Source organism: Oncorhynchus tshawytscha, linkage group LG02, assembly GCF_018296145.1.
Source record: "Oncorhynchus tshawytscha isolate Ot180627B linkage group LG02, Otsh_v2.0, whole genome shotgun sequence".
NCBI lineage: Eukaryota > Metazoa > Chordata > Actinopteri > Salmoniformes > Salmonidae > Oncorhynchus > Oncorhynchus tshawytscha.
This window is the reverse complement of record NC_056430.1, coordinates 45,044,851-45,067,304: the sequence shown is the minus strand read 5'-3', so window position 1 is coordinate 45,067,304 and position 22,454 is coordinate 45,044,851. Positions and strand designations below refer to the sequence as shown.

The following is a 22,454-nucleotide window of genomic DNA, read 5'->3' as shown; positions in this document are numbered from 1 at the left end:
ACTTGCAACGTTTCAGTTACTAGTCCAACGCTCTAACCACTAGGCTACCCTGCCGCCCAGAAGGGGGGGCAACATGAGTGGCCCAGGACAGAACTCTCTCCCTGTGGTACCATGGTCCATGCCTCTGTGGCGTTAGTATCTGTCCTCTGGTCCAAAAAGCCAGCCAGCTGGCCATACAAACACACTTTGATACAGGCTGCTACATTGGCAGACTAATCTATTCTGGTCAGATTCCAGTGGTCTGGCAGAGTTTCTCCATATTATCCGTAGCAGAATGCAGCCTAAGGGGCACTGATTGGCTGGACACTGACCAGGTCCAGGAAGTCTTGTGTCTGAAGCAGACGATACCAAACTGTATTTTTAAAAAAGGCTGTGTTTACACAGGTAACCCAATTGTTTGTTTTTCTAACTAATTCGTCTTTTGAGCAATCAGATCAGGTCTTTTGCCAATAATTGGGTAAAATATCAGAAATGGGCTGCCTTTGTAAGCTATAACACTAGAAGCCTAATCTAGAAGGATGCATGCATTCATCTTAATTCTCCAATATGTGGGATTGTTATTTTTTTTTTTTTTACAATAATTATAATTTGTGTTCCATCTGATGCTGCTGGTTGTGTTCTGACGAATTGGGAAGTTGTTTCTGTAATTAATGAATAGCCAGAATGCTGTTCACTGGCAACGATACATTCACTCAAAGTCTTAGAAAGCCACTCAAACAAGGAACAGTGCAGTCCTTTCAGCATCTCTGTCTTGTGGTCAATCTCGGAGTACTGACCACTGGTCCAGAAATAGACACACTGACAGACCAGGGTCAGGGCTGATGCCAGAGCATATGGGTTGTTCCACAAAATGAGGCCCTTTTGATATTTGAATTAGAAATGATGTACCGATATTTGAAAAGCCTATCATATTCAATGAAGTGCTCTTTAATATAGACCACGTGGAGAATTCAATCATTCAGATATGTGATATGAATAAAGACTGGCTCAAGTGACAGAATTTGACGTTTTGACATTTTTTTTTTTTTTTTTTTGTCCCTATGTCCCTCTGCGCACCCTCTGTGACTGACAGGAAGATTTGAACCTACTTAACCCCAACATTTCTCCACATTTTCACCATGACTATTAAAGCCCTGGTTATTTTCTTGCTTTGACGAAGTCTTTTCTGAGGATTGTTAATTTATTTAACATGATTAGTGATTCATTTGAAAGTAAAAAAAAAAAAAACTGTCCCTAATTTTAAGGTCAACCCTGTTATGTGAACTGAACTCTAGTTTTTATATGGTGAAACTATCAATGTTTCAAAAGAAGCGTTGAACATCTAATAGTAAAATCATAGTGTAAAAGCCAGTGAGCTGGTTCTAATCATTTTGGCCATTTTCTGGTGTTTTGTGGTGGGAAACGGAGTGGGTTGAACATAACACGTCATCAACCCTGTGACCCATAGATAGACAGGCTAGAAATGTTTGAAGCTTGCATGCAATATCCCCTCCCTGTTGCACACAACAAACCTACATTTCCCCTGTCACAAGGGGATTTATGGCTGATTTCAAATTAAATCGTCAACCCTGTTAGTTTTAAAACCTCTTGAGATGGGAAAACACTTTTTTTTGATTAAGCTGAACATGTGCTCTTTATGACAAAATGTTCAAATGAGGTGAAATCAAATGTTTTTTTTCCCCCTCCACCAAGTCACACATCTCAAAAGGGTTTAGATAACACAGTGATTCTGATGGCCGGAGTTGTTGGTTTGAAAGTGGATTTGTTTTTTTGCATGGGATAGACAGTGCAATGGCCATCTCAGTCTCCGTCCTTCAACCAGAGTATGTGAGCGGAGTTGAGCGGTCGAAAATCCCGCTCATCAGTGCTTGCACAGCACTCCTGTCAATTTTTAAAATGTAACCTTTATTTAACTAGTCAAGTCAGTTAAAAACAAATTCTTATTTACAATGACAGCCTACCACGGCCAAACCCGGACGACGCTGGGCCAATTGTGCGCCACCCTGTGGGACTCACGGCTGGATGTGATACAGCCTGGAATCAAACCAGGGACTGTAGTGATGCCTTTTGCACTGAGATGCAGTGTCTTAGACCACTGCGCCACTCGGAAGCCCTGTGCGCCAAGTCCTTTCCATTCGCTTCATTCATTAAAATTCCAATTGTCCTATTGAACCGCATATAAACACTCTAAATAGGTCAGAAGGAACTGAAATGAATTATTTATGTTATATTATTTCTATTATTTCAAGGCTGTAGCTACAAAGAAATACATTGTGAAGCACTTGCGAGTGCGACATGCTAGGCTGGTAGGGAGTCAGGGAAATTAAGTGTTTAAACAGCGTTTCATTGTATTAAATTAACCCTGTGGAAATCTAATTAACATAACACAAAAGTCCCCATCAAAATCCAGCGCATCCGCCAATATTACCCTTCCCTCTTCCACATCTGTGGTGAAAGGTGACAGAGCTAGAGTGGTGTTTGTCAGACCATTTAATTTGTATTTATATTTAACCTTTATTTAAGTAGGCAAGTCAGTTAAGAACAAATTCCTATTTACAATGACTGCCTACCCCGGCCAAACCCAGACGACACTGGGCCAATTGTGAGCCGCCCCATGGGACACCCAATCACGGCCGGATGTGATTGGGAGTCCCATAGGATACAATATAGATGAGTATTTGAATTACTTATTGTATGCAGCCATTTTTGCTCATCTTTATCAAGGGTGTCAATTCCCGACCCACTGTTGAATTCTGAACCTTTCAATTGTGTCAGGACATGCATCTCCCCATACAGTACAGGAGAATATATTTCCCTCTTTACCACGCCATTGGTTAGGGAACATTTCACAGGGACTTTACCAGAAGACAATAATATTATCACATCATTGCCATCCAATTGACATTACAGTCTAAAGTTGTTATACAACATGGACTATACTTCACACATTAGTGGACATATTTCTGTCTATAACAGTGTATGAATAATGTGTTTGTACACTGAAACTGCAGTAAGTGTGTGTGTGCGCGTGTGTGCAGACGTGTGTGTGTGCAGACGTGTGTGGGCGCGTGTGTGCAGACGTGTGTGGGCGCATGTGTGTAGACGTGTGTGGGCGCATGTGTGCAGACGTGTGTGGGCGCATGTGTGCAGACAGATTTTCGTTTGTTTGATGAAATCAGCAGCTTGCCTGTTGACTTTTGAAATCGTGGTTCAGAGGGATTGAGGGGGGTCGGCAGAAGGAGAGAGAAAGAGAGTGAGTAAGCAAACGAGAGACAGAGGGAGAGAGAGAGAGAGAGAGAGAGCAAGAAAGACAATGTTCTGATACATTAAGGAGTCTTACAATTCAAAATCAAATAGCTAAGTAATCCTTGGTATGACCATCTTAAAACAATGCCATATGTTAACTTAGACAATATTTCGTTGTATAAAATCATTATAGTCTATAAATTGCGCATATGGGCTGTGACTTATAATTAAATACAAATGAAATGAAAAAATGCCTTATTAGCCTCAGTCTACAGTGCCTTTGAATACATTTTTAGAAACTCCAGTTTGGCCAGAGTCTGTGGCTACAGGCTCATGCGATGGTGCCTGGAGAGGGAAAACGAGAGTAGTAAAAAGAGAACGAGCAAGCTAGATAGATTGTCAGTGGCCATAGCTGGTGTTGAAATGTCCAGTGTAACCTTTCACCCGGTGGGGTACAAAGCCATGGCCTCTGTGACAGACTAGAGAGGCCAGCCAGCCTGACTCATGCCAAGTAACTGCTCCAGCCCCAGTCCCAACCCGCTCCGACCAGGGCAAGCTGAGGTGGAGGTGGAGGTGGAGGTGGAGGTGGAGGTGGAGGTGGAGGTGGAGGTGTAGGGTAGTGGAGACGAGGGGGTTGGAGGGGAGGGTCATTGGAGGTATTGGTAGTGATTTTTTTGATTGCAAGGGGTGGTAGAAGGATGTTGGCAGTCAGCGAACCCACTACAGTACTACAGTTAACTATAGAATACTACAATACTTACTATAGCATTCTATAGTAAACAGAAGTATACTGTAGAATACTATATTACACACTGTAGTATCCCTGGGTCGTGTGTAGTACTTATTATAAAACATTGTAAAATACTATAGTAAATACGAAAGTATTATAAAAAATAGAAATAATCCACAAATACACTACAGTTTGCAAAAACACAACCCTTTTTTTTACTATAGTAAATTCTACAGTATCTTATTTTCAAATACCCTGCCCATTACCCTCTCCAATATCTCAATATGGGACAGACGTTAGTGGGAACCCTACAGGTTATAGAAACGAAGCGAAGCGCTGAATTAGCGGTTCAGACCCCAGTCCTGCATACCTACAGGTTATGGAACATTTGCTCTTTTAGTATTTTTCCAGTAGCATTCCTGAAGGAGAAAGCCTCCACTTCCATGTCAAAGATAATAAAACAAAAACACTACAGTAAATATTACAGTATACTACAGTCTGCAAAAACACTACATGATTTACTATAGTATATACTAGTTTTCTTTTACTACAATATTTATACCATAGTTAACTGTAAATACTACAGTATACTACAGTAAATACTACACTATCCACTGTAGTGTTTTTGCAGACTTTAGTCCTGTGTGTGGACCAAGTGATCTTGGGTCACATAATGCATGTAGAAAAACCACTTCACTAGTGTTATGCAAGAGCCTTCCCATCAGCGTTGTATTGATTTGAGATATCATGGCTTTACCTCAGTGTTATCTGTGGTGTCTGTGGGAAGATCCACATGAACATTTAGTTGCACATTGGTCATTGTGAGTGGTTCCATTGTGTTGGAGGAGGAACTGATACCTTGTTCTGTCTTGTTGCTGTGTGATTGCTCTCGCGTTTCCTCAGTCCACATTTGTCTGATAAATTAGGATTTCTTGTCAAAGTGAAGGCATATAAACCTCCCACGAATAGTGTGCTGTTTGAATGTGTGCTGACCAATAACTCACATTCTCTACAGAGGTCAAGGGACACACATGTACGCATGCATGCATTCCCAAACACAAAGACACACTGTGTGTGTACTGTTACAGTTCTGAGTTATGTTGCATAAGACAAAGGGCAGAGCACAGCTTGAGCACAACCATTAACGTTAATGATAAACCAATCTAATCTGGTTTAGATGTATTTAAATATCTTTAGATTTATTTATATATATTTTTTATCCCCCTTACATTCTAAAAATCAAACATACTTTGTTTGCATGACCTTATATACAGTAAATTATGCTAAGTAGTATCTTTCTCTCTCTCAGTGGAGGATGAAGTGCTGTACCTGTGACTCCGGGAACCCATCCAGTCAGTTGGCTCACACCATCCAGAACGTTCTATCCACCGCTGGACCCAACAGGTGGTGGCAGGCCAGGAAAGGTGAGGGGATTACAGAGCTACAGGACACGTGTTGTGAGTGACCCATCCTAAAACTTTCTTATCGTGACCCACCAAAATAAAGTAAACCTATGTTTCTTTAGACGTGAGTCCGGTCACCCTACAGTTGGACCTACAGAACCTGTTTCAGCTGGACACCATCATTCTGACCTTCAAGGTAAGACCCAGCTGCCAGAGCAGCATGGTCAGGGCTTTTCCAATGTGCAAGGGCAGAATTGTCTTTTTTAAAAATGCTGTACAATCTTATGGACTGATTTTACGGTTGCCTCTATACACAGGGTCCCCGCCCTAGTGCGCTGGTGGTGGAGAGGACGTTGGATAATGGTCAAACCTGGCAACCGTCACTCTACATGGCCTCAGACTGTCGCTCGGCCTTCCCTGGCATTGCCATGACAATGCCACACTCTCTGGACCAGACCTACTGCTACACCCTACCTCCCGTCCCCGCTTACTCTTACCAGGACCAGACTGTAAGGGTGTAGTCTCCCTAGGCAGACAGTTGCCTCCCACAATGTAGGGTTTATGAGATAACGGGGTAACAACGTTGGAAACTGGAGGAAATTCCCATGATAATTTGTGTTAGCCAGAGATGAAATGTTCTGCTGTTCCCCTTTTTGATTTTCCTCATTGCATTACACAGATTCAGTTCAGCCCCTTGCGCCAGTTCTCTAGCATCAGCGTCCCCAATGGGCAGAAGATTCAAGGTAAGATAAACATGATCAAGAATATTCACTTACCCATCCATGACACTCACCCACTGTTACTATGGACAATGTAATGTCCTTATGCATTATATTTGAGCCATTTAGCAAGTGATCTCCTCCAGAGCCACTTACACCTTTCATGATTGAACATTCCTGATTCAATGAGATGCTTTGCCCAGTGATTGACAGCTCTCTCTCGGTCCCCAGAGGTGTCAGGATTGACAGGCCTGCGGGTGAAGTTGACTGAGCTGGGTGCTGTGCCCCGCTTGCCCGGCCGCACCCCCTCTCTGTTTTATGCCCTCAGAGAGATGAGAGTGATGGGCACCTGCCTCTGCCACGGCCATGCCAACCGCTGTCTGCAGGATACTACTGCCAACCAGATGCCTAGCACACAGGTATGATACTACTGCCAACCAGATGCCTAGCACACAGGTATGATACCACTGCCAACCAGATGCCTAGCACACAGGTATGATACTACTGCCAACCAGATGCCTAGCACACAGGTATGATACTACTGCCAACCAGATGCCTAGCACACAGGTATGATACCACTGCCAACCAGATGCCTAGCACACAGGTATGATACCACTGCCAACCAGATGCCTAGCACACAGGTATGATACCACTGCCAACCAGATGCCTAGCACACAGGTATGATACTACTGCCAACCAGATGCCTAGCACACAGGTATGATACTACTGCCAACCACCTAACACACAGTTATAGTATACCTAACGCATACAACACACATCTACAGACCAACTGCTGTCTGCCTAAGACTATTACCAACCACCTATACCCAACCAGAGTATGTGAGCGGAGCGAAGCGAGAAGCGTGCCCAATTTGACTGGAGCGTGGAGCGAGATTCCCAAAGGATGGAGCATCGGCCTTCTCGCCCACTCCAATAGCGCTCACTTCATGTGCTCACGTCATGCCCAGCCCAGCGTGCATTTGTAGTCTACTTGTGTGCTGCTATGGACACTTGCTTTAGCTAGTCATGGAGTTGAAAAGACACCTATCCCAAAAGTCTGATGGTGTATTTACTACATGCACATGTTACAAGGTGGGTAGCTAATGAAGTGTGTCATTGTAGCAAAGTATTTATAAACGCAAAATCAGATCCCTTAAAAGTTTCCTTCATTTTTGTTCTATTATCATCTATACAATAAGCCATTATTGATTTTGGTCCAATAGGCCTGGCATATTCCAACTTCTAAGGAGCTTTCCGTTTTGAATGGGTCATTTTGCCTAAAAACCTTTTAGACCTATCTATAGAAGAAAACTCTGCATCCCTGTCCAGCCTGGCAAGAGTGGACAAAAGGGTATTTAGCATCCCTAGTTGTTCTGCAAGCGTGGAGAGGATACTCTTCGCTATTGACCTGCTCTCCAGATGCCATCATATGAGCCAGAAACCACAGACTCTGGCCAAACTGGTGTTTCTAAAAATGAATTCAAAGGCACTGTAGACTGAGCCTAATAAGACATTTTTTGTTTAATTTTATATTTAATTCTAAGTAGGTCACAACCTATATGGACCATTTATAGATTAAAATGATTTTATACAACAAAATGTTTAAATGCTGAGCGCTTAATGTCCCTGACTCCCAACCAGCATAGTGTGTCACACTCACAAATGCTTCACAATATATTTCTTTGTAGGCTAGAGCCTTGAAATAATTGAAATAATATAGCCTAAATAATTCATTTCTGTTCCATTTTCCATTCCTGACCTATTTAGTGTTTATATACTGTTTGTATTTATATTTATTTATATTTCTTATGGATCCCCTTGGCAGCAGCTACTCCTCCTGGGGTCCAGCAATAATGAAGGCAGTAATTTACATTATAATATACATTCTAAACACTAAAATACATTTTCCAACAGATTTCACAATACATTAAGTGTGTGCCCTCAGGCCACTACTCTACTACTACACACAATCCAGGTGTACGTGTGTATATATTGTGTATGTTATGTGTGTTTGTACCTGTGTTTGTGACTCTTCACAGTCCTCGTTGTTCCACAAGGTGTATTTTTATCTGTATTTTTTAAAATCAGATTTTACTGCTTGCGTGAGTTACTTGATGTGGAATAGAGAGAGCCATGGCTACATGGCTGTATGTAGTACTGTGCGCCTGTCATAGTCCGTTCTGGACTAGAGAACTGTGACGAGACCTCTGGTGGCATGTCTTGTGGGTATGCATGGGTGTCCGAGCTGTGTGCGAGTAGTTTAGACAGACACCTCTGTGCATTCAACAAGTTAATACTTCTTACAAAAGCAAGTAGTGATGAAGTCAATCTCTCCTCCACTTTGAGCCATGAGAGATTGACATGCATATTATTAATGTTAGCTCTTCATGTACATTTAAGGGCCAGCCGTGCTACCATGTTCTGGGCCAGTTGTAATTTTCCCAAGTCCCTCTAGGGCCTGTAGGACCTGCCTTGTGGATATTGTTGTTAAGAAGGTAGAGCAGCACTTTAATATGGACAGGCCTCTCCTCATCTTAGCTACTGTTGCACCAATATGTTTTCACCATAACAGTTTTACAATCCAGGGTTACTCCAAGCAGTTTAGTCTCCTCAACTTGCACAATTTCCACATTGTTCATTACATGATTTAGTTGAGGTTTAGGGTTTAGTGAATGATTTGTCTCAATATAATGCTTTTAGTTTGAAATATGTGGGACTAAGCTATTTATTGCCACCTAATCTGAAACTGACTGCAGCTCTTTGTTAAGTGTTGCAGTGATTTCACTCACTGTAGTAGCTGACGTGTATAGTGTTGAGTCATCCGCATACATAGACACACAGGCTTTACTCAGAACCAGTGGCAGGTCATTAGTAAAGATTTTAAAAAGTAAGGGGCCTAGACAGCTACCCTGGGGAATGCCTGATTCTACCTGGATTATGTTGGAGAGGCTACCATTAAAGAACACCCTCTGTGTTCTGTTAGACAGGTAACTCTCAATCCACAGTGTAAAGGGGTATAAAGCCATAACATATACATTTTTATAGCAGTATACTATGATCGATAATGTCAAAAGCCGCACTGAAGTCTAACAAAACAGCTCCCACTATCTTTTATTATCAATTTCTCTCAGCGAATCATCAGTCATTTGTGTAAGTTGAATGTGCATGTTTGAATGCACGTCTCTATAAGCGTGCTGAACGTCTGTTGTTAATTTATTTCCTGTAAACTAGCATTGTATCTGGTCAAACACAATTTTTTCCTAAAGTTTACTAAGCCTTGGTAACAGGCTGATTGGGCAGTTATTTGAGCCAGTAAATGGGGCTTTACTGTTCTTGGTAGTGGAATGACTTTTGCTTCCCTTCAGGCCTGAGGGCACACACTTTTTTGTAAGCTTAGATAGAAGAGATGGCAAATAGGAGTGGCAATATACTCCGCTATCATCCTTAGTAATTTTCTGTCCAAATTGTCAAGACCCAGGTGGCTTGTCATTTTTGATAGACAACAATCATGTTTTCACCTCTTCCACATTCACTTTACTGAATTCAAAATTACAACACTTGTCTTTCATAATTTGATCAGTTATACTTGGATGTGTTGGTTCTGCGTTTGTTGCTGGCATGTCATGTCTAAATTTGAGCTGAGTATGCCTTTTTTCCCAAAATGTAATTTAAGGTGCTCCAAAGCGTTTTACTATAATTCTTTATATAATTTATCTTTGTTTCATAGTATAATTATTTTTGTTCTGTTCAGTCACATGATTTCTCAATTTGCAGTAGGTTTGCCAATCGGTTGTGCAGCAAGACTTATTTGCCATTCCTTTTGCCTCTTCCCTCTCAACCATAACATTTTTCAATTCCTCATCAATTACTGGGATTTAACAGTTTTTACAGTAATTTTCTTAATGGGTGCATGCTTTTTAGTAACTGGAGTAACTCATTTCATAAATGTGTCAAGTGCAGCGTCTGGTTGCTTCTCATTGGGGCGGCAGGGTAGCCTAGTGGTTAGAGCGTTGGACTAGTAACCGAAAGGTTTCATGTTCAAATTCCTGAGCTGACAAGGTACAAATCTGTCGTTCTGCCCCTGAACAGGCAGTTAACCCACTGTTCCTAGGCCACCATTGAAAATAAGAATTGGTTCTTAACTGACATGCCTAGTTAAATAAAGGTCAAATGTAAAAAATACACACCACAGACCAGCAAATATTCTTTACATCAACATAGGAATCACTACAAAACCTCTTGTAGGACCTTTTTATACACAATATTAGGTCTAGCCTTTGGATCTCTGGTTTTCCTAGATATGGCTACCATATTGTCATCGCTACATCTGATGGATTTGGATACAGCTTTACAGCAGATTTCTGCAGCGTTACCAAAGATGTGATCAATACATGTGGATGTGGATTTCATCCCTGGGCTGTTTGTAAATACTCTGGTAGGTTGACTGATAACCTGAACCAGGGTTGCAGGCACTGGTTACAGTTTTAAGCTTTTTCTTGAGTGGGCAGCTTGACAAAAGCTAGTCAATAGTTAGGTCACCCAGAAAATATACTTTTCTGTTGATATCACATACATTATCAAGCATTTCACACATATTATCCAGATACTGACTGTTAGCGCGGTGGTCTATAGCAACTTCCTACAAGATTGGGCTTTATAGGTATTGCTACCACTATACCAAAGGTATTATCTAAGTGAGTTTCTGAGATGGTCAGTAAATTAATTTTCTAGATTTCATGAACCTTATTTATTAGGCTACATATGTTAATGTGGGCTATTTTTAGCACTTTTCTGGGATGCTTGATTGTTTTCATTGCTTTACTGGGAAGCTTATCAGAACTAGACATGACAGTGATATTGGACCAGAGATAATTGGAGGCTTTTCAGAGCCTTTTAGGGTGTTGATCGGCTCAATAAAATCCTGTTTCATTAGCTCTGATTAGCCCTTTTTTTATGTAATTTGATCCCACGTGCACTACGACAGCAGCAGCCCTTGGCACCCGGGAGGCCTGATGTGCGAGGTAGCCCGGGAGGTCTGATGTGCGAGGTAGCCCAGGAGGCCTGATGTGCGAGGTAGCCCGGGAGTCCTGATGAGTGAGGGAGCCTGGGAGGTCTGATGTGCGGGAGCCTGGGAGGCCTGATGTGCAAGGTAACCCAGGAGGCCTGATGTGCAAGGTAGCCCAGGAGGCCTGATGTGCGAGGGAGCCCAGGAGGCCTGATGTGCGAGGGAGCCCGGGAGGCCTGATGTGCGAGGTAGCCCGGGAGGCCTGATGTGCGAGGCCTGTGGTAGAGACCTTCTGAGCTGTACCCTCAGGAGATAGGGTAGAGGATGAAGGAGCAGGAATCTCTGGCAGGTGGGAGAAACTGTTGGGTCAGCAGGATTGGATCCCCCAAAGCCATTTCAGCCCCATTCATCAAAAGACAGCTGCCTTGCGCTGGGCTTGGGGTGTGTGACGTGCCTCCACTGGGATGGAGGATCGATAACCGTGGCATCTGCCAGGTTTATTCTCCAAGGGGGGCAGGGAGGGGCGGCCGGGATGGGAGGTCGGGGTAGGATAGGAGGAGTGGGTGAGATGCGAGGGGAGAGGTGACTTCACTAGGGAGGGGTCTTTGCAGGGCAGCCCAGTCCATCAGAAAGTGGCAACACGGTGGCGAGGCAGTGGCACGACGACCAGGCTGAGGAGTAGAAAAGGAAAAGGTCTTAATGTGGGACCTATCCAGGATACACTGCAATGTTTCAATTTGTTACTCTTGACGTTCAGCTCAGACAATATTCTGACAGTTTCCACATTGGAAATTTGGCCGGCCAATATTATCCCGGGAACTGTGCAAAATAGTTGCAGCTCCTACATGGGAATAAATGTTCACCGTAGTCTCTAAAAGTGGTTGCTGTCAGTCTGGTAAAGGTCAGTTCCCCTGATGGGGGAAAGTGGTAGATGCCATTTTGAAAAAAAATGCAGTTAAAATCCATGCAAATAAAATGGGTTGGCGAGGAATCAACTAAAAGTAAATCAATCCACACAGTATGACAGTTAGATTAAATCAGCACACTTATAGGCAGCAAGCCAGAAGCAAGCCAGAACCCAACCACAGACTAGAAATCAGCCAGCACTAGGACCCACAATAATAAAACCAAGAGGCACAAAACTCGACAGCATAACAGGAGTAAGGAGAGAACTATGACTTACTCAAGGCGATTAAATGCTGGGGACCATCAAAACAGCAACGCGACGGAGGTCATACCTGTATGATAGCAAGGAGAGAAACACCTTGGAGGTAGTTTTCAGTACAGGCTGGTAGAAGCTGGGAGGGTGGCAAGCGCTATAGTCCACAAACATCCAAGGCACATTGACTCTGTATGCAATATTGTACTATTGCCCAGTGTGTTTACAGCCAGATGAACCATAGGTAGATGGAGACCAACAAAAATCTGTAGAAATCTTTTCAGCTACAAACTGATGGGACCCAGGACATGCTTGCTGCCATCTTAAAAAGTGGGTGTGGCTTCAGTTTAATATGACATGTGGCCTATTTGAAATGACGAGTGATTCTCACGTTCACCTTTTCATGTTTATTCAAATACTTTTCATTCAAATCATATGGTTTTGGTTTCAGTACTTCAAAACCAAATGGTAGGTCCAGGTCACAACAACAGACTGGTGTTGGTTATATTGTGATTTTAATGAATGGAGCGAATTTGGAGCGGCTGTTCCCCCCTGTGAGGACAGAGCGGTTTTTAGAAGAGCGGTTGGAAAAGGAAGTGCGCTTCGATGAGCGGGATTTCCGACCACTCAACTATGCTCACATACTCTGTACCGAAAACACATAGGCACATACACTGAGTGTACAAAACATTAGGAACACCTTCCTAGTATTCAGTTGCACCCCATTTTGCCCTGAGAACAGCCTCAATTCGTCAGGGAATGGACTCTACAAGGTGTCGAAAGCGTTTCACAGGGATGCTGGCCCATGTTGACTCCAATGTTTCCTACTGTTGTGTCATGTTGGCTGGATATCCTTTGGGTGGTGGACCATTGTTTATACACACGGGAAACATGACACCTACTACTACCCCGTTCAAAGCATTGAAATATTTTGTCTTGCACATTCACCCTCTGAATGTGTCTCACTCTCCCTGTGTGTTGCAGGTTAGTGCTCAGTGTGAGTGTCAGCACAACACAGCAGGTGTAAACTGTGAGCAATGTGCTGATCTCTACAACGACCTGCCCTGGAGATCTGCAGAGGAGGGAAACACACACACCTGCAAACGTACGCAACCACTGATGCCTTAATACACCGACTGCATCTTTTTGTTTATTTGCATGTGTGCAGGAGTAGGAGGACTTTACTAAAGTAGCGCATAATCAGCAAATATAAGTCATCTTCCTATGGAGACTGAACACCCTCAGTACAGTTGCGAGTGAGTGGACGGAACACATGCAGCCACAGATGCGTTGATATGTTGATATGATATGTTGAATATTTCCTCTGTTGCTGCCCCCTGTAGGTTGTGAGTGTAACAACCATGCCCAGCGGTGCCGTTTCGACCCATCTGTGTATGAGGCGAGTGGGTGGAGGAGTGGGGGAGTGTGTGAGGGCTGTCTGCACCACACAACCGGGCCTAAATGTGACCGCTGTGCCCCTGGATACCAACCCAACCACCGGAGCAGCATAGACCAGCCTGATGCCTGCATACGTGAGTGATCTTAAGACCGGGTTTAATAATATATATTCATCAAATACTACTGCCTTTCTTCCTCGTTCTCTCCTACTATAGGTTTAATCAGCACCACAATATGCTGCAGTGTTCTAATATATCTTTGTTGTGTTTCTGTTTTGTTCCCTGTGTTTTGTACAGGCTGCCATTGCAGTGCAGAGGGGGCGGAGAATGGGGGTCGGTGTGATGATGTCACAGGGTCTTGTCGCTGCAAGATGGGATACTATGGCCTGACTGCCTCCAACCCTCTGGGCTGCACGAGTGAGTCGCCTTTCACCCTTGACCCTGAACCCGTTCATAAACTCTCCCTGTGTTATGATTAATTACAACTGTATTCGCCATACTGTGGTGGTGTCCAGAGTGTATGTGTATGTCTATCCCCATCTGACTGTATGTCTTCTCCAGAGTGCTTCTGCAGTGCAGAGGGCTCCCTGTCCAGTGTGTGTGACCCTGTGAGCGGTCAGTGTCCCTGTCAACCTTACCACCAGGGGCTGACTTGTGAACTCTGTTCCCGTGGTTACTGGAAACCCTCCTCCCTCCACGGCTGTGAGCCCTGTCACTGTGACCCCACCAACTCCCATGGTGACACCTGCGACCGGAGTACGGGTCAGTGTCAGTGCAGGTCAGGGTTCGGAGGTCGTACCTGTACAGAATGTCCTGACAACACTTATGGAGACCCCCTCATTGGCTGCAGACGTAAGTGACCGGTCGTGTTCTGTCATAGAAGGGTTCAAAGGTTCTTAGACATGCTTTGTTCAATGCTTTGATCAATTCAGTCCAAATGGACAACTAAGTCAAACAATTTCTTTCCTCTTCATGTTGCCCTCCCTTTCTCCGTCTCCCTCTCTCTCCACCTCCACCCTCTCTCCCTCTCTCTGCAGTGTGTCAGTGTGCTGCTGGAGGCATGGTACCAGGAGGCTGTGATAAGCGTACAGGGGCCTGCCGGTGCCGTATTGGTGTCATAGGTACTCATTGCGATGCCTGTAGCCGTGGCCATGTTTACTCCTTTCCCGACTGTGAAGTCTGCCCCTCCTGCTTCTTCTCTCTGGACTCCTACATCCAGAACCTCACCCTGGGCCTAGAGAGACTCTCCGCCAGAATCCCCTCTCGTCCTGGTGGCTCGTTGCCCACCGGTCTGGGTCTCCGCATCCAGGCCTTGGAGGCCACTCTCATCCAGATACGTGACTCTCTCCCACTCCCAACTCCCTCTATGAGACAAGTCAACGACACCCTCTTTCAGCTACGCAGACTAAGGTAGGGAGATGTTCGGATGTCCCCGGGAAAACGTAGAATGTCCAAATAAATGTGGGCATCAGATTCCATAACCTGCAATACTTTGCTTTCAAAATGAGATATTTTCGTTGTCCAAATGTAAACACCCCTAGATCTGAAGGCCACTGTCCTTCATTACCTAGCTCACTATCCCTCATCCCCATTGTAATCGTCCAGGGACCAGTTAGATCAGGTGGATGGGGATCTGTCACCCCAAGGCCGAGGCCTCGAGCTGGGCTCACAGCTGGACGAGTTGCAGGCTCTCCTGGGCGGTCTGGGTCTGCTGTACAACTCCAAGAGAGATGCTCTAAGGAACCCTATCAACTCCAACAATGCAGGTGAGAGAGATACGCCACCGCAGAACTGTGAGCACCATCCGTGTGTGACCACAAAAAGGCTCAGTGAGGAATTTAGAATCCAGAAATCAAAATTAGAACCATATCGACTTGAGACCCGTCTGGTTTTGTTTTAGCTCATTTATGGCTGCTAACACAGCTGTTTGTCTGTCGTCTTGGTTTGTTCTCTCTCAGGGGCCTTCTCTTCTATAAAGAATGCCTATGACGAGTCCACGGATGCGGCGAAGAGTGTGGATGCTAGTGGGAAGACTGTAGATCAATCTTCAGCGGTCAGAGAGGACGCTCTTGACCTCCAGAACCAGGTTCAACCAGAAAACACCAGAGACCTGGAGAAACTCAACCAGCAGCTGAACACCAAACCTGACCTCTCACCCACTGCTAAGCAGGTAAGCTTAACCCTAGAATTAACCCTAACCTTAACCCTTAACCCTAGACTTAGCACTAGCCTTAACTAAAGACCTAGCCATAACCCTAGCTTTAACCCTTAACTCTAAACCCTAGACCTAGCCTTAACCCTAGCTTTAACCCTTAACCCTAAACCCTAGACCTAGCCTTAACCCTAGCTTTAACCCTTAACCCTAGCCCTAGCCCTAGCCTTAACCCTAGACCTAGCCCTACCCTTAACCCTAACTCCACCTTAACGTGACTGTGTATTTTTATACCCTGTCTCTCAGGTGTGTGGCAGTGTGCGCTCTGCCCCTTGTACCCCTGCCCAGTGTGATGGTGAGCTGTGCCCTGCGGAGGGGGCGCCACCCTGTGGTCGTGGCGAGAGTTGCGTTGGGGCTCTGCCTCTGGGGACCCGAGCTGTGAGGGATGCTGAGGAGGTAAAGGACAGACTGCAGCAGCTCAATGGGAAGATCACACAGGCTGTTGCACAGGTAGGAGGTAACACTTGTTTGTTTACTGTATGTTATAACCTATACAACTGTTTATTGGGTTTGAATACTGACATGTAGTATATGTCCTTCAGTCAATTAAGTGGTTTGTTTCATCATATGGCGTTCAATGCTTTGCTCCTTTCTCCATTCAATGCACAGATCCAGAAAACACAGGACACGGTCAATCTGGTCAGACAGTCCACGGACGATCTGGTCAATCAGATGAGGCGGGCCAGGGATGACTTGGAGGCAGATCTGCAGGAGACAAGATACTTTGTTAAAGAGCTGAAGGACTTCCTGTCAGGTGACACACCAACGGTTATGTTCCAGTACCTTCAATAACCTATTTACACTGTTTTATTAGTAGTAAAGGTATTGAAGTAGTAGTAGTATTGCATCTTTGTGAGTGTGTGGTTCACTGACATTCCCCTCGTCTCTCCCTTCCCCTCTCTAACACTCTTTCTCATCCTCTCTCCTGCAATCCTCTTCTCTCTCTCCCTCCCTCCTTGACTCCAGACCCGTCGTCAGACCCGACAGACATCAGCACGGTGAGTGAGTGGATCTTGAACGCCAAGCTGCCTCTCAGTCTGGCAGCTCTGAAGAGGAAGCTTCAGGAGATCAGAGCTCTGGCGGCAGGACTCCCAGACAGCAAAGCAGTCCTGGACCAGGCTGGACCACAGCTCGACACCGCCCGGCGCCTGCTACAGGAGGCCCAGGACGCCAGGTATAACACCTTATATGTACTGGGCTATGTACTGGAAGCCGCCATGGTTTAAGTAAAGTGTTAGTTGTAATTGATGTCATGTATGAAAATGCTGTGTGGTTTCAGAGGTCCCTTTAACGTTACCGAGACTGCTGTGAACGTTGCCGTAAGGTTGCTGTAACATTGTCCTAACTTTGTTGTGTGCTGTGTGACAGGGACGCTGGGCTGGGTGTGAAGGATGATGTTGACGGGCTGCTGAAGGGCTTCACCGCCGTGGAGGGCTCCCTCTCTGGCCTGAACGACAAAGTGCAGGACAGCCTGGACATAGTGGAAGACATCAGCAACAGTCTGGCACAGGTGAGCGAGAGATGAACGAGTCCATTTGAGCTAATGTGCTCCAATAAGTACAATTACGCTTTCAAACTAGTCTGACACTGATTGTTTTGCCTCCATTTTTCCAAATCCTTCACAGCTTCTTACCTTACTATTCCTCTCTCATTTTGATCCCCTCCTCCCTCCAGACCAAGGCCCAGTTGACTCCCTCGGTGAAGGCTCTAGGGGAGGTGTCTGCCCTGGCTGAGGGAATGAAACCTCAGCTGGAGGGGCTCAAGGCGCTGGTGCGCTCTGGAGGTCTGCTGGCCCAGAATGCTGAGGGAGAGGCCAATAAGGCTAACAAGGAGGCAGATGCTGTGACCAGGGTGAGTGTGTGTTAAGGTATATGTGTGTGTGTGGTACTGTTCATGCATGCCTACTGTTTATACGTGTGTGTATGTGTACGTGTATGTCAGTGGAGGCTGCTGGCAGGAGGGCGGCTCATAATAATGACTGGAACGGAGCATGTTTGATGTATTCGATACCATTCCACTCATTCGGCTCCAGACATTACCGCGAGCCCGTCCTCCCCAATTAAGGTGCCACCAACCTCCTGTGGTGTGTGTGTGTGTGTCCATGTGTTTGCCCGTGTCTGTGTGTGTGTGTGTCTGTGTGTGTGTGCTAAACTGCCTGTCTCTTTGTTTATAGGACCTGGCGTCCCTGGAGAAGCAGCTGGAGCAGCTGCGTGCTGCAGAGAGGACCAGTGGTCATGGCGATGGGACGGGGACGACAGGTGAACGTCTCCGGAAGCTGCAGGAGGAGGCTGGTTCTCTGGCCCAGGACACTGGAGACATGATGAAGGCACTAGCAGGTACGGAGGAGGATAGCGAGGGGATACAAACACACCTGGCAAATTTGATTTGATTTGACTGTTTGCACAGCCCATCCAGTATGCAGGCATAATGTGTTTGTGGAACATTGGCTCGATTCATTCCATATTGCTGAAGTTCACCTAACTCTCAACGTCCTCCTGACTTCATAGTCTGAAATGGCTCTTTGATATTTTCGGCACAATGTGTCGATGATGAAGAGGGCTGTGCTTTTACTGGTTGGCTCTCCTCTTTCTCACTTAAAACCCCCCACACGCAAAGCCACACACAGCCGCAGAGCGCCGCCCGCTTCCATTACAATGGTTGGATTTTCTAATCCAAACAACGAGAGGTTTCAACCCCTGAGGAACATTTCTTTTTGAGAGAACCAAGCAAACTGAGTGACTATTGCATTAACAAACGGCCTCCTTTCCAGACCAGTGTGGTCACAGCGCTCCCTGCACTGTGAGTCACGTGGGTCGCGTCAGCCGGGCAGGACATGTACACCGTTTACTGTGAATGCAGTCTCCCCTAACGCGGGAACATTGCCTTTAAATGTCAATAGCCGCTACAACACTGATCTTCAGAACTACGGATTGAATCGAGCACTAAAGGCACTGATTGCTGAAATGATGTGATGATGAGGATCATTCCCCTCTCTGGCTTTTATATATATTTGACATGTGATGAATTTGCGCTGTATATAGCCTCACTACTGTTATTTTACTGCTGCTCTTTATCTATTTGTTATTTTTATTTTTAACTTATCTATTTTTTACTTTACACTTACTTAAAACTGCATAGTTGGTTAATTAAGGGCTTGTAAGTAAGCATTTCACTGTAAGGTCTACAACAAATGTTGTATTCGGAGCATGTTACAAATCAAATTTGATTTGATATACAGTGGGGCAAAAAAGTATTTAGTCAGCCACCATTTGTGCAAGTTCTCCCACTTAAAAAGATGAGAGAGGCCTGTAATTTTCATCATAGGTACACTTCAACTATGACAGACAAAATGAGAAATAAATATCCAGAAAATCACATTGTAGGATTTTTAATGAATTTATTTGCGAATTATCGTGGAAAATAAGTATTTGGTCACCTACAAACAAGCAAGATTTCTGGCTCTCACAGACCTGTAACTTCTTCTTTAAGAGGCTCCTCTGTCCTCCACTCGTTATCTGTATTAATGGCACCTGTTTGAACTTGTTATCAGTATAAAAGACACCTGTCCACAACCTCAAACAGTCACACTCCAAACTCCACTATGGCCAAGACTAAAGAGCTGTCAATGGACACCAGAAACAAAATTGTAGACCTGCACCAGGCTGGGAAGACTGAATCTGCAATAGGTAAGCAGCTTGGTTTGAAGAAATCAACTGTGAGAGCAATTATTAGGAAATGGAAGACATACAAGACCACTGATAATCTCCCTCGATCTGGGGCTCCACGCAAGATCTCACCCCGTGGGGTCAAAATGATCACAAGAACGGTGAGCAAAAATCCCAGAACCACACGGGGGGACCTCGTGAATGACCTGCAGAGAGCTGGGACCAAAGTAACAAAGCCTACTATCAGTAACACACTATGCCGCCAGGGACTCAAATCCTGCAGTGCCAGACGTGTCCTCCTGCTTAAGCCAGCACATGTCCAGGCCCGTCTGAAGTGTGCTAGAGAGCATTTGGATGATCCAGAAGAAGATTGGGAGAATGTCATATGGTCAGATGAAACCAAAATATAACTTTTTGGTAAAAACTCAACTCGTCATGTTTGGAGGACAAAGAATGCTGAGTTGCATCCAAAGAACACCATACCTACTGTGAAGCATGGGGGTGGAAACATCATGCTTTGGGGCTGTTTTTCTGCAAAGGGACCAGGACGACTGATCCGTGTAAAGGAAAGAATGAATGGGGCCATGTATCGTGAGATTTTGAGTGAAAACCTCCTTCCATCAGCAAGGGCATTGAAGATGAAACGTGGCTGGGTCTTTCAGCATGACAATGATCCCAAACACACCGCCCGGGCAACGAAGGACTGGCTTCGTAAGAAGCATTTCAAGGTCCTGGAGTGGCCTAGCCAGTCTCCAGATCTCAACCCCATAGAAAATCTTTGGAGGGAGTTGAAAGTCCGTGTTGCCCAGCAACAGCCCCAAAACATCACTGCTCTAGAGGAGATCTTCATGGAGGAATGGGCCAAAATACCAGCAACAGTGTGTGAAAACCTTGTGAAGACTTACAGAAAACATTTGACCTCTGTCATTGCCAACAAAGGGTGTATAACAAAGTATTGAGATAAACTTTTGTTATTTACCAAATACTTATTTTCCACCATAATTTGCTAATAAAATCATTAAAAATCCTACAATGTGATTTCTGGATTTTTTTATTTTTATTTTGTCTGTCATAGTTGAAGTGTACCTATGATGAAAATTACAGGCCTCTCATCTTTTTAAGTGGGAGAACTTGCACAATTGGTGGCTGACTAAATACTTTTTTGCCCCACTGTGTATATATATATATATACAGTGCCTTGCGAAAGTATTCGGCCCCCTTGAACTTTGCGACCTTTTGCCACATTTCAGGCTTCAAACATAAAGATATAAAACTGTATTTTTTTGTGAAGAATCAACAACAAGTGGGACACAATCATGAAGTGGAACGACATTTATTGGATATTTCAAACTTTTTTAACAAATCAAAAACTGAAAAATTGGGCGTGCAAAATTATTCAGCCCCCTTAAGTTAATACTTTGTAGCGCCACCTTTTGCTCCGAAAGTATTCGGCCCCCTTGAACTTTGCTGCGTTGTTGATTCTTCACAAAAAAATACAGTTTTTTATCTTTATGTTTGAAGCCTGAAATGTGGCAAAAGGTCGCAAAGTTCAAGGGGGCCGAATACTTTCGCAAGGCACTGTATATGTAAATAAAAAAACATTCCCCTCTCTTCCTGTTCCTGCTCTCCTCCTCCTCTCTCCCCCTCTATGTTTAGGTAAAGCAGACTCTCTGCGTAGACTACAGGATGAGGTCCTACTGAAGTCCCAGAGGCTGACCGGTCTGGACGGCAAACTGCGGGACCTCCTGGCTGACATGAGACAGAAGGTCAAGATCCTCTCCACCTGCCAGGGCTGAGAGGTAAAAGGGCAGAGGTCATCCTCAAATAGCCTCTTCATTGAGATAGAGGAGCGATGTTATTTATTTTGTCCCATTTTGTAGAATAAATGTCTCAATAAATATATTTTTTCATGAGGTGCGGTTTTTAACTTTATCCTACGACATCCCAGTGACATCATTAGGCCTGGGATTTCTGGGGCTGCAGCCCTGAATGTTTTTGGTCCAGCCCCAAACCTTTTGATGAATATAGAAATTGCAGGCTGTATGTCTGATATGAGTTCCCATACTGGCCTATCACACGCTAGGCAGTATGCCATAGAGACTGTTACGGAGTCTAGTTGACAAGGCTATTGAACTTGACATTGGTGTCTGTCTTTATTCCTTTATCCAACAAATCATAATGAAACAGAGACTGTCATGATTTTAGCATTACTTTACTGAAAACTGTGTGTCACTAGCCCAAACCGTTCAAAAAATGTGATCCATTTTAACGGAGATATGTTTTTACATTTTTTTTACTGTCGTGAATTAGCTGGAAGTATAAAGATAAATAAACCGTGTCCCTGCTGCTTCAAAACCAGGCTACTTGGGGATCGCTAATTAGATGATTTGTTGAATAACAAACAAGCTTGTTCAGTCACGATACCTTATTAGCTAACAACCTGGTAACTGGACAGGCACACATTTGGTTTAAGATGGCACACGGAGAAAGAGATGGTGTACGTTTGATCCTAGTGGGGGTAGGGGGAAAAAATAAATAGAGGGTATAAATAGGGTGTAGTCTTGAGTAGATTTGGACTATGCCATGTTGTCTTCAGGAGATTTTCTGTTTCATTTCTTTCTTTCACATTAGCTGATGTAAGATAGTGGAACAATTCCTATTCCTTATGATGTGCTATCCTATTATAGGATAATGAGTGTGTTTGTCAGCAAGAACAGTACTGTTATTCCTCATAAATATTTTATTATTACACTTCTTTCCAATTTTGCTGGTGTAACTACTTATTTGAAATCTAATTTGCCTAAATTAGAAGAGACTTTCCATGTCATGTGGGTATATACGCTATGTCATGGTCATGTGGGTATACGCTATGTCATGGTCATGTGGGTATACGCTATGTCATGGTCATGTGGGTATAC

The 22,454-nt window shown here is 44.4% G+C and overlaps 1 protein-coding gene across 2 annotated transcripts in view; it reads left to right on the top strand.

The window, feature by feature from the left end:
- Nucleotides 1-21,449, top strand: part of LOC112244792 (laminin subunit beta-3-like) — a 28,041-nt gene extending 6,592 nt beyond the window's left edge. For both annotated transcript variants that reach the window (XM_024412591.2, XM_024412592.2), the window contains exons 4-22: nt 5,286-5,400; nt 5,502-5,575; nt 5,697-5,888; nt 6,059-6,122; nt 6,330-6,517; nt 13,247-13,367; nt 13,606-13,794; nt 13,957-14,076; nt 14,221-14,511; nt 14,697-15,069; nt 15,265-15,425; nt 15,618-15,829; nt 16,118-16,321; nt 16,481-16,625; nt 16,838-17,045; nt 17,240-17,381; nt 17,546-17,722; nt 18,045-18,207; nt 21,193-21,449. In XM_024412591.2, the coding sequence (XP_024268359.1) occupies nt 5,286-5,400; nt 5,502-5,575; nt 5,697-5,888; nt 6,059-6,122; nt 6,330-6,517; nt 13,247-13,367; nt 13,606-13,794; nt 13,957-14,076; nt 14,221-14,511; nt 14,697-15,069; nt 15,265-15,425; nt 15,618-15,829; nt 16,118-16,321; nt 16,481-16,625; nt 16,838-17,045; nt 17,240-17,381; nt 17,546-17,722; nt 18,045-18,207; nt 21,193-21,332 (3,279 nt within the window). In that variant the 3' untranslated portion in view covers nt 21,333-21,449. The remainder of the gene's footprint in view (nt 1-5,285; nt 5,401-5,501; nt 5,576-5,696; nt 5,889-6,058; nt 6,123-6,329; nt 6,518-13,246; nt 13,368-13,605; nt 13,795-13,956; nt 14,077-14,220; nt 14,512-14,696; nt 15,070-15,264; nt 15,426-15,617; nt 15,830-16,117; nt 16,322-16,480; nt 16,626-16,837; nt 17,046-17,239; nt 17,382-17,545; nt 17,723-18,044; nt 18,208-21,192) is intronic.
- The last annotated feature ends 1,005 nt before the right edge of the window (nt 21,450-22,454 follow it).